This window comes from Citrus sinensis, mitochondrion, assembly GCF_022201045.2.
Source record: "Citrus sinensis mitochondrion, complete genome".
Lineage (NCBI taxonomy): Eukaryota > Viridiplantae > Streptophyta > Magnoliopsida > Sapindales > Rutaceae > Citrus > Citrus sinensis.
In genome coordinates this window covers 582501-598050 of record NC_037463.1, presented here as the reverse complement: position 1 = coordinate 598050, position 15550 = coordinate 582501, and the positions used below count along the sequence as shown (strand labels likewise).

Sequence of the window (15550 nt, the reverse complement as noted above, 5' to 3'; positions counted from 1 at the left end):
TCATATCGATTTTGGTTTTTCTGCACCATATTTTGATCTGCCTCTTCTTCGATCCGGAATTCCCAGCAAATCCTTGACTCCTCGAATACAATGGAATTTCACACCTGGCAAATCTTTCACTCTACCTCCTCTTATTAAGACCATAGAATGTTCCTGCAAATTATGACCTTCGCCCGGAATGTAAGCAAATATATCATGTCGATTGCTCAACCGTACTTTGGCTATCTTACGTAGAGCTGAATTAGGTTTTTTCGGTGTTCTCGTCGAAACACGCAGGCATACTCCTTGCTTCTGGGGACATTGATCCAAAGCTCGAGTACGGTCCGTGCGCCGTTTTTCTTCTCTACCATGACGAATCAATTGATTTAATGTAGGCATCGCTCTTTCCTTTGTCCTTCCCCCCGGTTTTTGCCCTATCACTAGTGATTACTCCCAATCCAAAGCACCCCTTTTCCATTCATAGAGAAATCCAATCGTCAAAATCAATAAAAAGGCCATCATGGACCAAAATCCAAACAGATCAATCTTGTTGAGAGATACTGCCCAAGGAAAGAAAAAGGTTACTTCCAGATCAAAGATAATAAATAAAATTGAAACAAGATAAAATCGTATATCGAAACGACTTCTGGCATCACCGAAAGGATCGAAACCACATTCGTAGGCCGACAATTTTTCTGGATAGGTCGAACTATTAGAAGAAAATAAAAAAGGAAGACCGACTAAGATTAAAGAAACTAGCAGACTAATCACTAAATAGATACAAATAGGTGCAAATTCTAACATCACCACAGCCCACTTTGTTCTCTCGCTCCTTGCTCGCGGAGCGGCATACCAGAAAAAAAAAAGAAAGAAGAAAAAAAAGCACCCCTTCACTCACTCACTCAACCCCAATCCTTCAACTCTAAGTGAATCCCTTACCCGTAGCGATCGAGCCATATCTCGAGATTGTTAATAGCTCGTCTCACTCGCCTATATGGGAGACTTTGGCGAGTCCCATTTCGTTCGATTTGCTCTAGATGGGAGAGCAAAGTGCGTTGGGATAATAGAGGGTTCTCCCTGTCGCTATTAGTATGATTAAAGAGCACCCCCCGTATATCCGGTAAGTTATGAAAGATTCTCCACGGAGAGAACCCATCATCAATTAACGCGGATTCGATTCGTTTCTCAATTCGAAAATGAGACTCTAAAATCTCTAAGAAGGATGGTAGGTGAGCAGAAGTGTGCTTTCCTACGAAATATAAAGAAAGCCTCCGCGCTAGAATCTGTCTGCGGATAGAATCCTGCAGTAGCGGCGGGTGTTCCGGGATTACCGGGGGAGAGGGGGGTTCAACGGGTACTGTTTCTTGGCCGTGAGGAGGTCCCTCTTGCGCTTGGGCAAGCCAATCCACAATTGGAGGTGAATCGATCTGCCCGTCGCAGAAGGCTAGAGGTATAGTACTCTGAAAAGAAATAAGAATGAAGAAGATAAAACCCCACATTAAGATTTTAATTGGGTTTTTTCTTTTAAAAATATCATTAGTGGATTCCCATTGGTTAGGAGAACCCAAAGGCAAAGGCGTGATCGTGAAAATTTTTTGTTGGAGCGCGGAAACATTCACAATAGAGCCAACGCGACTGACAGATAAGCCGACGTTAATAGCGGGTCTAATTCCGCGATAAAAGAGCTCTGTTTCCAAACAAATTTGTCCGTCAGTAATTGAAATAACATTTGTAGGAATATAAGCCGATACATCTCCAGCTTGTGTTTCAATGACGGGTAAGGCGGTCAAGCTACCTGCACCTGTCTGGTCCGATCGTTTCGCGGCTCTTTCTAATAGACGGGAATGTAAATAGAAAACATCGCCTGGGAAAGCCTCACGGCCTGGGGGTCGGCGTAACAATAATGACATTTGTCGATATGCCACGGCCTGTTTACTAAGATCATCATAGATTATTAATGCGTGCATTCCATTATCGCGGAAATATTCCCCCATGGCACACCCAGAATATGGGGCCAGAAATTGCAGAGGAGCTGGATCCGAGGCGGTGGCTGCTACAAGAATGGAATATTCCAAAGCATTCCCTTCTGAAAGAATTTGAACTAATTGTGCTACAGTTGAGCGTTTTTGTCCAACCGCTACATAGACACAATACAATGTCTCACTCTCAGAGGTGGCCCTTGAGTTCATTTCCTTTTGGTTTAATATGGTATCGATAGCAATAGCAGTTTTTCCAGTTTGTCGGTCCCCGATTATAAGTTCTCGTTGACCACGGCCTATAGGAACGAGACTATCTACCGCTTTTAAGCCCGTTTGCATGGGCTCGTGCACAGATTTACGTTCAATAATCCCTGGGGCTTTCACTTCGACACGTCTTCGCTCGTGATCGCTTAGAGCCCCTCTTCCATCAATAGGGACTCCCAACGCGTCGACCACACGCCCTAGCATAGCCTTTCCCGCGGGAACATCCACAATAGAGCCAGTGCGCTTGACAAGATCTCCTTCTTTAATAGCGGTATCACTACCAAAGACAACAATCCCTACATTCTCATTTTCAAGATTTAAGGCTATCCCTTTCACACCGCTGGCAAATTCAACCATTTCCCCAGCTTGAATTTCGTTCAATCCATAAACACGTGCAATCCCATCTCCAACTGAGACCACTCGACCGATCTCATCCACTTGAAAATTCGTGTAAAAGTGGCTAATTCGACTTTCTAATAGAGTGGTTAGTTCCGCAGCTCTGGGAGAAAATTCCATGATTTCATTCAAATTAACATTAACAGAGTTAAGGGAGAATGCCGCTACTATTACTATTAATGAATAATGAAAAGATTTAACCAAGGAAATAACGCACGAAGGCAGTATACACGGCGGAGAGATGCCCGTTTTGCTGGGCATCTTGGATCCATAAGTTTAACATGGATACCACCAACCTTCTTTCAAAAGGGGATCGCGCCGCGTCTTCTTGAATCTGGAAACGACTCATAAAGTAGTTGATGAATTCAAGAGCCTCGGACCTTATGACACGGTCAGGTTCAGCAAAGGGGGAATTCGAGAATATTTGAGTGAGCCGATCAGTTGGCTCACTCATTAACAAATTCACTAGTCCCTCTAAGAGATTGGCCTTTAATTCGAAAACTGTAATGTCAAAGAGTTCATTGTTTAGGACATTACATCCCAAAAAACTTACTTTTTTGAAAGCGTAGAAACGCAATCCGCAATCAATGAAAAAACTTACTTTTTTTTGTAAGACCAAATGCTATCTCAAAAGAATACAAAATATTGCAAAGCAAACATGGAAAGCACAATCAGTATCAGTACGAGTGGGGGGCCGGAAAGACGAAGAAGAGCTCTTTTAATCCAGCTGGTCAACAGCTGGCTTTTCCGTCGTGCATCCATCTGTATGGGTCTCTAGCAATTGGTGCTCCCGTTCGCACTCATCAGATCTTGTCTCCTCCCTTGGCCCTCTTCAATCGGGTGATTACGGCCTGAAGGATCGAAAAATGTGGCTTTTGAGCCTAGGATTTCGATATCGACTTTCATTCACTCCCCACTTGAAAGTCATTTTTAGGTAAAGCATCTCTAGCAGACGCAATCAGTTAATCTGATTAGTCGCTCGGAGAAAGGTAGCGAAGTACGAGTGCTCAATTCTGATTCGATATCTGGGCTTTCTTCTGTTGGAGTGAATCCCGAATCCCTTGCTTGTTCGTTAGCGCTTTAGTTTGATTGCTGCAGCCAACCGTACGTTTGCCTCTTGGTAACGTGATCAGTTCCCAAGTGTCGTTCTTCTTTAGAGCCTCCATTTCTTCTATCATAGCTTTCTTCCACTGAGGATGATTGAGGGCTTATTTTAAATTGGGAGGGTATCTTGGTGGAATAAATCGCTGAAACGAAAGCTTTAAGAGAAGGAATTATTATCGCTTAGCGCTTGTGCTAAGGAAGCTTGATAGGACACAAAGTTATTAATAGGGCGAGAAGTACAATATCTCTTTTCTTTCCTCAAGGCAATAGGTAAATACAGATCAGAAACAACAGAAGGAGGAAGAGAGGAAGTACCTGGATCCAAGGAGGAGTCTTGGTGATGGATTGTTGATTTGACAAATTTTCTTCCTCTTCTTCACATACGTCTTTAATTCCGTGGTTTGCTGACCAAGCTGCTCACTACTTTGAGACTCCCCCTCTTTCGAATCCATATAATTTTCCACTTTAGACATGGGAATATTTTAACTGACGACAGGAAGAACACTACTCTCCTCCAGACCTCCATACTCCCCCTGAGGAGAGTAGGGATCCGAAAGAGTACTACAATTTTCAGAGAAAAGAAATAAGAAAGATTTTCAAAGAAAGTGATGACATCCATGGACACAAATCTTTTATTTGTTTTGGGGTGATAACACTTCTAGCCCTTCTGAGAGCTAGAATACCAAACAAAGACACATTTGAAAGACTTATAATCAAGTTTGTTTCTGAGAGGACTCAAGTCATGAACAAAGCAAACACAACCAAAAACACGAAGAGAAATAGGAAAGACAGGGGTGAGTCAGGTTTCAACACTTGAATAGGAGATTTACCACTTAGAACGGACATACGATTAATCAAATAACATGCAGTTAAGACAGCTTCTTACCAGTATTAGCTACCTTCATCTCGGTGAGAAGAGCACGGGTAACCTCCAAAGATGCCGATTTTTTCGCTCAGCTACTCCATTCTTGGGGGTATATGGGCAGGTAGTTTGAGAGTCAATCCCTTGTTTCTGCAGATAAGCTTGAAAGTTCTTGGAGAACTATTCTCCCCTTTCTTTTTTTCTTTCAAATTCAGTCAGATCTCAAAATCTTAACATTTATACCACACTGAGTTTTTTATCATATTATGAAATAACCGGAAAATAAAAGGAATTATTATTGCTTAGCGCTTGTGCTAAGGAACTTCATTCTTAGATTTCATAAGATAGATGAAAGTCACTCTAGAATAGTCATCAATGAAGGAGACAAAATATTTATAAAGAAAGGAATCGAAATTGACCGATAGCCAATGCTAACAAGCAATAGAAGAGATATTTACAAAAAAGGTTAATATGGGAAGATTTTCCCGTATTCCAGATGCGAGAGTTGCGACAGAACAGAACAAATGAGCGATTGCAACAGATACTGATTCCCCAGCAGGAAGATAGGAAGTATTGAAAGACAGATCGATAAGATATCTTTTTTAACGAATTGCCTGATTGCGACAGCTTATCGAGACTTGTTACTAGACCAAGCAAATTCCCTAGAAGAGAGCTTAAAGAGGGCTGAAGTTTAAGGAAAAGCGGCCATAGAGCCGATCTCTCCCATCAGTCAGACAGATGCGATTGTTAGAGATTCGAGATTACCGGTTGGACCGATTCAAGCGATTGAAAGAGGAAAGACCGATTGATAGAGGTTGGACGGATAACCGTGTTACCAGATGAGCTGCTTTGCTAGACTTGTCTAAAGTTGAATTCACTCCCTAGCCTTGAAAACGATTATGCTTTCGTAATTAGTTCCAGCTTAGCTTCGTCATGCCCACCGGAAGGAACGCCTTCACTCACGCCAACAACAACAACAACCTCTGCTTAAGCAGCCTACCTTGAACCAGCGAAAGTGAAAATCACATTTCTTTGCCTGAGAGAGAAGAGCGTCAGCCCGCACGGTCCCTGTGAGCAGCGGATTGCTTCCGCGTTGAGCCCTTGGCACTGACCTTTGAGACATCGTTCCCGTAGCACCTTATACCTGACCTTGGAATGTCACTCTGCCTCACAAAGATCGTCTCTCTGGCACTTCCGCTTCCGGGGTTGGGTCAAAGCTATCGGTCGATCTCGTGGCGAGCCTTCCCCACCTACCTTACCTGGACCACCGTTAGCCCACCAACTTCCTTTGCAACCTGAACGCCCAACAACTTCCACTTCCACTGGGACTTGACCACCAACAGGCACTGGCTCACCTCACTACGCTCCGAAAGCTTCACCGTACTTTTCAGTTCAGCACGCCACTACTAGTTATTAAACCCCTTTGGGCATGGTCGGGGTACCTTTATCTCTCGTTATCAATTGAATCAGTCAAGAATACAATCAAGCGTTTATCGCCTTTGATCGCTCCCGGCTCGCTTTCGGGGCGAGCCTGCACTCTCGCTTCTCACTCGCCTACGAAAGAAAGCAAAAATACTAGACTCGACTTTTACACCTGCGCTTCCTCACCTGCCTCTCCACTCGTGCCTACTTTCACCAACCGTCCCCTACTCCATCCCTCTGCTTGGCTCTAGCCTTGTCCGGACCTCCACCTCTCTGAGTTCTCGCCCCCTGAGTTGCGTTCTTTGTCTCGTCCATCTGAGGCCGACGGCTAGGAAAGCATACCCTGATTGGATCGACCGAGTTCATCAGTTTCCAAAGGGGTATAAGGTGTCTGAGTTTGTTCTCTTTTCCGGTGAGGAGAAGAAGTCGACTATTGAGCATATAGCTCGGTTCTCGGTCCAGTGCGGGGAAGCTAGGTCCAAGGACTACCTCAAGTTGAGGCTCTTTGCCAACTCTCTTACTAAATCGGCCTTCCCCTGGTATATGAACATCCCTCCAAACTCTATTAACAGTTGGTACGATCTGGAAAGCAAGTTCCATGAGCAATTCTATAGGACAGACCCAGACATTCAAGTTGCCAATTTGGCAAGATTGACTCAGCTCCAACGGTCGAATCGCGAGGTTTAGGAAGCTTTACCCAGACTAAGGGGTACGTGACTCTTACGCACTACGGGTTAGTGACTCGTTAACACTCCCCGTTCCGTGGGCTCAAGAACTCGATGCTGATGAAACTCCTGCTTTTAGCGACTCGGTTCCTATTACAGACAGGTGGCAGCTTCCCATGCAAAGCTTAATCGTTAAGTTTTGTCAATAACCGTTTTTACGCCTGGGTGGAAAGTCTAGAGCCGCTTTAGGTGGTAACCATACGGGCACCGCCTCTTGACCTCTCGTGTAAAGTATATTAAACTCGTTTTACCCCACTCTCGCTTCTACGCTCCTAACGCCTAGTTGTGTAAGCCAACAAGTGAGTTTTGCTTACGTGACACAAGACAGATTGAAAGCAAAGGTAAAGCCGTCCAGTGATCAAGTAAAGGTTACGAAGTGATTAAATTGAACGTACGAGCGAAACGAAATACTTGTTTATATCAATATAGATATAAATGGAGCGAGAATCGGGAGTTGATATTGAGAAACGGAAGAAAGGCCGTGGATCCCTGATAGCCTAGTTGCTTCGAGCCTAACCCCTTGCTTGCAACAGAAACAATACCCGGAGAAAAGTTTCTACGCCTGTAAAGCCATTGCCCCTACGCCAAGCCCCGAAATAAAGAAGGAGGTTAGCCATCACGGGGAAGTGCAGTAAGTTATCTAGGATATGATAGATAAAAATGGAAGGAGCGACCCTTGGACCTATAACCTTACCTTTTTGGGGCTCACTCCTTTCCTACTCGCTTGATCTTGATGACCAAGGACTAGAAACGAAAAGCTAACTTCCAACCCTTGGAAAAACCTGATTCAAGACTTGCTGTACTCACTTTGATGTATTTTTTAATATAAATTATAACTAGCTTAAGGCTTGCTAGAACTCGTAACACAGCTTATAAAGAATACAAGATAAGATCTCAAGTAAGAGTAAGAGACTTAGTCTAAGAAAGGAAAGTCATTTCGTGAAATGGGATTCGTAGCCGGCAAGCAATAGCATCCTGTTGTTATAGAAGAAATGAAATTGCATAAAATAAATAAGGACCTCGCTCGAAAGCGAAACGAAATGGGGGACACTATCGGGTATGCCTGACAGAGAGAATTGCTTGCAACGCAACTACAAGCCCAGATGACTAATGGAAGGAAGAGCTTCTGGCTATCGAGAAAGCCCTGCTTGAAGAAAAGGCTACTTCCTACTGCCCTACCACCAAGAACAGATTCTCGCCATCTATTTAGAGGGGAACTTCTTATGAAACAACGCAGCTCCTAGTCCGACAGTTCGCTCTGCGCCTTAAGAGAAAGAGTTCCGGCATACTACTAATTGATTATTTGGCCGTTTGGGATCGGAACAACCTGGGGAAAGTTGTCTTCCTACATAACCTACCTCCCGGAAGAAGGTATCAGATCTATGTAGTTCTCGACCCCTTTTGTTAAACCAGTTCCTGTGCCTGGGATTCATTCCAGTCTGTAAAGTGAAAGTAATCTGGTGGATGGGGCCCGCCTCACCATTCCCCTTCTCCAAAAGCAATCAAAAAAGAAAAATCACCATGAAAAAGGCCTGCCTTTCAGTACGTGAAAGAAGTTCTGCTCTTTACGTGAAGTAAGTGCTTTCTCTTTCACTGTCTTACTTTGGCCCCTCTCCTGACCGAAAAAAGGATTCAATCCAGCCCCAAGCGTACCAGGGGCTACCCTGTTTACCGGATCCTTAGAGGTCTGCCCGTCCGGCGTCGGTACCTCGCATTTTGTAATTAGGGCGGCACCCCGGTTTTCTGAGTGCCACCTTCACAATAATAAGCAGGCGGCCTACCCGCTTTCCTTTCGGTCAGCTGCCCCTCAACCGCGTTAGGGGTCTTCCTCATCCATAATCCAAGGCCACTGTTTGATGGAAGTATTTGATATTGTGGAAGGTCCCTCTACCTCATGAAATCAATATCAAATATCCGGTCTTTTGTTTTTTTCGAGAAGGTCCCATATGCGGGGATAGATGGAGGTTCTATCGGCCTCCTCGTAACTTGGCCATGGTCTTTTCCAAACATTTTGAAAAATGTCTTCCATTTCTTGCCGCGTCCGAAGGGGGGAATCGAGCCTCAAAGCATCCACGATTTCTCCGTCGCGAATCCGTCCGATATTCCCTTGTGGATCAATTTCTGCTAATCTTTCGTGTACGGCTCTAATTATTTCAGTCTTCCAAAAGCTTCGCAGTTCGCCCGAGAGAAAGTCCAAGCTCTCCTTCTGCTCGGTGTTGGGAGAACTATCAATGGCGGGAGTGGACGTGGAAGTAGATGGGGACGAAAATTGTGACGAAGGGGAGAAATAGTCTTTTTCTGAGCTTGAGGCATGATTCTCAAGAGAAGTAGAACCAGACGAGGACTCGGGGCGGGAGGAAGACTCCAAGGGAGGAATACTTATTTCCCCGGATTCTCCGCCTGAATGGACATTCGAATTCGACCCAGAACAAGAAACATTCAAAATCAAAGTGGATAAGGCTGTTGTCACTCCTAAAAAAGCTACAATCTTTTCTAAAATGAAGAAGCGAAAGAGACAACATAAAAAGAAAACTACAATATAAATTAGGAATAATAGAAGAAAACTCTTTTTTTTTTTCGAAAGTAGAATTCGATAAATTATAGTGAAAATTACAACAAGCACGAATAAAGGAAGGAGAAATTCTGGGGTGGTCATTATAGCGGTTCCTTCTGATCCTAGAAAACGTCCGAAAAAACCTGCTACGGAACTACCTAGCAGGGGCAAAAATACGATAAGTAGATACATAATTTCGAGTGTGATCAGACAACCAAAAATCAGACAATGAGAGAGCGGCTGAGTGATAGATTGATCGACGTTCGGAGAACGCTCGACCGAAGGAATTTTGCACAAGGTGAATTGTAAGCCCCAACGACTTCGGAACGAGCATTTTCGGGGACTAGCCCGCTTCCCATTACTCAAGAGGGCAGTCCTCTTTCATGTGGAATCGTTTTAGATCGTACCCAAGCCCGCCTCCACTTTCTTATGTGAAAGAGGTCTTGCTTTATGAGACTGAAACCTTCTTTTCTTTCTTAGATCAGAAGACGAATGAGATCAAAAAGGCCATCATTGGGGCAAACGATGCAATAGCTTCGGTTAGAGCAAAGCCCAAAATGGCATAACCAAATGATTGTTTAGCCAATGATGGATTTCGTGCCACGGAATGGATCAAAGAACTGAACACGTTTCCAATACCGACAGCAGCTCCCGCTGAAGCAATTGTAGCAGCTCCGGCACCCATTAATTTTGCACCTTCTAACATCTCGGGTTGAGAATTCTCGTCACGCTTTTTCATTCACGATTTTTTGTTATGGATTTCTCGTCGATTCTTCCCCTCGTTCCTTTTCTCTTGGGCATCGTACTTGGTTTGCCCACGTCTTTTCGATCTTGTACCCACGGCACTGAACACCAACCCAATCTCGACGAAAAAAAAAGAAAAAATGTGCGCAACTGCATCAACAATGTCTTCTTCTTGCCGCAAAGGAAATGCATGAGTGAAAGACTCTTTCAGAATTCTGAAAGATTTCTTTTTCGTAGAAAAATGAAACAATCTTATTCAAGCTTTCTGGACGTCTTTCTACGCGTAAAGCTTTAGATTCATAGATCGGTCGTTCCAGATGTGATGTTGCAAGCCGCCGATCCGCGCAACCAATATCTGACGCGAGGCCAGTTCTTCTTTATACGATTACGATAAAGATCGAGCCGATTAGTAAGCCTTGCCCTGTTGATACGCTAAAGCATAGCAGCTCGAGAACTCACAAACTGAAGAGCTCACGTCACGAATTAAAGATGCTACGTGACGCTTCATATGCGGATACAAGGGCCCAGCCCATTATGATTAGGGAAGGCTCCTTTTTTGTTTGCTTGATGAGTCAGGTTCCGCCCATTCGACTGGCAAAGTTCATGAGCTGGTGTTCTCTAAATGTACCAAGTCTTATGTACTCTAGCAGTAGTGGGCGAAGCAAGGGATGGAGCTAGTTCAAAAGGGAAGTCAGCTCCTTTAATACCAGTAGTCCGAAAGCTTTAGTCAGAAAGGGAAGTCAGGAAGATATGAAATATCTGTAACAGGAAGTCGTGTAAGGCGGTGGTGTTCTCCTTTGTTCCTCTGTCCTAGTCATTTCGTGGTCTAGTGAGCCCTCTTAAGCCTCTTCTTCGTAATCAAGCCGAAGCAAGGATGATGCTAACCTATAAGTGTAAAGAAAGGGGAATTCGTTCTGAGAAGTGTTGTGCTAAGTCTGGCATCTGCCTTACCTTTCTTTGCGGGAAATTGCTCAAATCTCTGACTTCGATTTAACGCTGGTGAAAAACTAAGACTTTCTTTCAGTGAGCTATTCCCTTTCACTCTATTCAACTCGAGTTTGTACCTATCGTACCTATCTATCGAGCCTGCCCTGGTCAATCTTTCCCGCCCTCTCCACTGGAAAATCCAATACAATATAAGTAAAGAAAAACGACTACTCGGAAAAAAGACTAATTCCACTTCCTTTTCATTTCAGTTCACGGATAGCTATCCTATCTAAATGAACGAACTCTTCCTTCCTAGCGGGACTCATAAAGAGGAGAAGACAGCAAGCAGCCTCTTAGTAGCTGCTCTTTGTGACGAGAATCTCATTGGTTATCGAATCGCTTGCCTTTCCCTTGATCGAGCAAACCCAAAACCAGTTTTCGACGAGAACCTCATGGGTAGTGCTCATAAACTTGAAAGTGACTATCAGTGCAGCCACATGGCTAGCTGTCTAGCGGAAAGGGCTCCTTCCTTCCTAAAAATAATTCAAGATGGCCAGCAAATGAAGGGATAGCAGCAGCGGCTGCCCGCATCCCACCTCCCTGAGACAACGGGCAACTTACCTCTTTCTCACTTCTGCCCGTAGGGGAAATTGAAGAGAAAATGAAATGCATCCTACTAACGTCAGTTAAAAGTACATCCTACTAACGCAAGTTTGGTTTGTTTGCTTGTCCACTTTCCGGAATGATTTATATTGATTGAGACCAGAAGAATGTGATTTAACGCTCGCTAGCTGTTGAAAGTTTCGATTTAGTTCCTGGATCGAGGCAATATTGATTGATTGATTCTTTACTTGACTTGCACTGACCCCAGGAAGAAAAGAATAAGATTCTTGAGCTGTCAGAGCAGAGGAGATTCCAGTCAGAAAAGGTCCTACTAACTCAACTTCTAAGCTTGAAGGTGAAGGGGGCTTTGCCCTCCCGGTATCAATGGATGATGCTAAAAGCAACCTGAAGCTGGTGAGCTTGTTACGACTGAAATCGGTGATTCCTCGTTCACTGCTGATTCTTCTATTCCTGCTGTTCTGGATGAATAAACCAACCCGCCATAAAAGAATCCTGCCCGACGGGAATGTGTGGTATGCTAAGGTGGAGCCTCCTTCTTCAACAGCCAAGTCACGAAATACCGAACCCAAATCCGCTCCTTGCCCCAAGGGCAAGGGATAAGGCGGCCTCGTTCCCGGAGTTCCTACGGTAGCTAAAAGAAGGGTTATTGTCGTTGCTAAAGGCAGAGTGCCGTAGCCACCCATAAAAGAAGCCGGCTTCCCCTTCATCCAGTGATCAAAAGCAAATATCCACGAAACCCGCTAAGGAAAGGATTTGGGAGAGAAAGAATAGCTATCCAGTTCAGCTAGCGAGGAGCAACTTATTTACTTCTCACTTTCAGCTCTATCTCTATACTATATTAGTAGATGTCACTTCCTCTTCCTTCTCACCTCTCATTCCTTTTCTGACCTACGGCACTGAACGTCAACCCCTCTGATAGAAAGTCAATGAGCGCGGTGCAACAAAGCTTCTAGTTTCGGTATCTCTCCCGTGGGTATACCCTTCAATAGTGAGTATCTCTCTCGTGAAGTAAGAATTTCTAATATGAGCTGAATCCACTACTGGAAAGGCAGGAGGGCGAAGACGAAGTAGGGTTGAGTCTCAGGAAGCGTTTAGGCCGGGTTCGAAGCTTTCTTCAAAGACAGGTACAGTAGCTACTTTAATCTCAGGGGAATAAAATGGATAATCAAACTGCTAAGGTGAGTTTACTCTCCCTTTAGGGGATGGAAGTTGACTTACAAAGAAAAAGGGTATAATTATAATATTTTTCAGTCTCAGTTCTTTCTTTAGTCAGGGAATTTGCTTGTTGCTCAAGGGAAGGATCTATGTAATAATAGTTAAATAAGGATTCTTCTAAGCGCTGGAGTCCGAAGGGTCCGAAGGAGTGGTATCAAGCCTGCTCGTAGCTCACCCGTAACCCGTAAAGTAGGCAATATGTAATATTGTAGTAGGAGCCTCTTACTCCATCCGAAGAGGAGAATCTCTATTAAGCTTTCTTTTTCTTCTCAGCCCAAGTTCAAAGACAGCTCGCTCAGTCGAACCGAACTTCGAATCCAATAAATCCAATGTATCATAGAAGGATAACCTGTGAGTTAGGGATGATGTAATTAAGAAGGATAAGCTGTGAGCTAGGGTAATATTCCATATTAGAACAGTTCAGCAAAGACAGGTTAGAATGGTAATCTAGATAGGTAGTTTGCTCACGAGCTGCAATCAATAGAAAGGGATCCACCCTAAAGAAGAGGATCGGATCCACCTGAAGTAGTCAAGTCCCAATCAATGGAAGATGTGGACTCTTTCCGACCCGCGAGCCATGAAGATTGAATATGTGGAGTCCAAAAGTGGAAATCCATTAGTGGCATGAGAAGAAGTAGGGACGGGACTGAGGGAAGTCATTCCAGGCAAGAGAGCCAATCAGGGAAATCCTCCCGGTAGAAGCGAATAGACAGAAGTAGGAAAGAAATTTGGAAAATATCTTAATCAAGATCAGAAGGCGAGATAGCAGTGTTCATTCAGGCAGGGGTTTCTACGAAAGACCCGATTGCTGACTCTTCTAGTGTTGTGTTCACCACGGGGATTGAACATCAGGGGAAGAGGAGATGAAGATTGGGGTTCACCAGGCAAGAACGAGAGGTCCGTAGTGTGACAGGCTAGGTACGCCGCTCACCTGTATCAGTTATGGGGGTAGAAACTGAAAGATTAGAAAAGGGATTAGACGCAGAAGAAGAATCTTATGCTGGGCACAGTCCTATTGATGTTGATTCAATTGAAAAGCAGGCTACCCATAGTTATAAAACAAACTCCTCTCCAGGAAGACGAAGGTGGGTTCAGGAGTGAAAGGTAAGCGAAGCGTACATGAAATATCGTAAAAATGTTATAACTATCTCTTTCTCTTTACTAGGAGCTGCTTGCCCAGTCAGAAAGCTAGGATCAGTCTCTGTCCACTCTAAGGTAAGGAAGCCCCGTCTCAGGCGAAGGTTGCTCCGTATTCTCTTCTTTCATAGAGCCTCTCTCCGTGGAGGAATGAATTCAGGTAACTAAGCGCAAGGAATGAATGAGCTCATCTCGTTAAGAATGAGGAGCGAATGATCAAATCAAGTTCCAATCTCAGTCTAAGTTACCCAAGATCCAGTAAATATAGGAGGAATTTCTAAGATAGGTACGTTGTCAGCGAGGGTAATATTCCATATTACTTAAAATAGGCGATCAATTCCATGTGAAATGAAAGGGGCAAGCCCCGTCTCAGTCGTCGAAGGGATAATGTAATTATGTTCTTTTATCCCCTGTTCTAGGCGCAATTCGTGGGCAAAGGCAAAGGGAGAGGTAAGCGTAGGCCTTCTCAGTCGAAGGAGAAACGGAATCTAGGACGGGATTGGATTAAGGGCTTTCAAGCATGGGTAGAAAGGTCCTCTTAGGTGTTAATCCGCACGGGACGATTGATTAGGCAAAGATGATGCTAACGGACCAGGCCCAGGAGAGGAGATTTCCGCTGTGAACGCTATCTCAGAAGCTCAGGCTGTTGCACGCCTTACATCTCAGATTGCATCTTCGCCTCCACGAAAGAAGAATCCAATAAGTCAAGTTCCATGGGCATCCTCCGAAGTATCATCTCAATCCGGCGCTTTCTAAGGGAAGGCTTTAGCTTTCCAATCGTAGGCCTGGGCCTTCTTGACCCTTTCTCGGAGAGGCAACCGTCTTGTCTTAACTGTCCCGAGCTACCGTTGTGGGTTGTGCTCAGTAAACGAGTTGTCCTAAATGCCCCAGCAGTCGCAGTAAGCTCAGGCGAAGTTTCAAGCAAGTTCCTCGCACCTCACCTAACCACTCTATTTCTCCTAGAAGGCAACGTGATAAGCAACTTGACTTCTTTGATCATTTGAAAGAGGCCCGGGGTATCAGTCAAAGAAATGTTCATAATCCGCTTTCAAATAGGCCCTGGTAGCTTGCTTCTTTTATCTATCTGCTTAGTCTCAGTTCTAAGACAGGTAAGGTTAGTTTACTTCTCGACCAAAGGGAGAGGTAATATATAATAGGCTCGACCACCGGGAGAGGAAGTGAAGTAGGGAAGCTCAGTAGGGTTAGGGAGTGAAGTACTCTAGTAGCTCGCCAGGGGAAAGCTCAATAGATAGTAAGGGTAGTTTTTAACTAGCAATTCAGGATTGAAGGTTTTGACCTTTCCGAGAAAAATCCCTTGTTGGGATGGTACAGTCAGTAAGAATGACATGATACATGAGCAAGTAGGCGTTGATCTTTTTATCATCTTTCTTGCTGGCCCGTAGATTTGATCGCCAGTTTCCGGCGGTGTCTAATCGCATCGGTACGGGATTCCCTATGCCCCTCCTCTTTTCTTTGGTATAGTTGTAGTTAGTTTCTCACACAGGAAGTACGACTCAAACTGAGCTAAAGGTAATGACCTGGGACACTGCCCTTTCCTTTCATATTCATAGTAGCAAATCGGAGCTCGCCAATCAATCTTTGACCGATAGGAGAGGGC

General features: G+C 44.4%; 3 protein-coding genes across 3 annotated transcripts; all 3 read right to left on the bottom strand.

The window, feature by feature from the left end:
• Positions 1-378, bottom strand: rps12 (ribosomal protein S12). The gene has a single exon. It carries the CDS (start codon positions 376-378, stop codon positions 1-3), a length of 378 nt encoding a protein of 125 aa, YP_009477479.1.
• Positions 379-426: 48 nt separating this feature from the next.
• Positions 427-783, bottom strand: nad3 (NADH dehydrogenase subunit 3). The gene has a single exon. The coding sequence runs from the start codon at positions 781-783 to the stop codon at positions 427-429; it is 357 nt and encodes a 118-aa protein (YP_009477478.1).
• Positions 784-9766: 8983 nt separating this feature from the next.
• atp9 (ATP synthase subunit 9) lies at positions 9767-10024 on the bottom strand. The gene has a single exon. It carries the CDS (start codon positions 10022-10024, stop codon positions 9767-9769), a length of 258 nt encoding a protein of 85 aa, YP_009477477.1.
• Positions 10025-15550: the final 5526 nt, after the last annotated feature.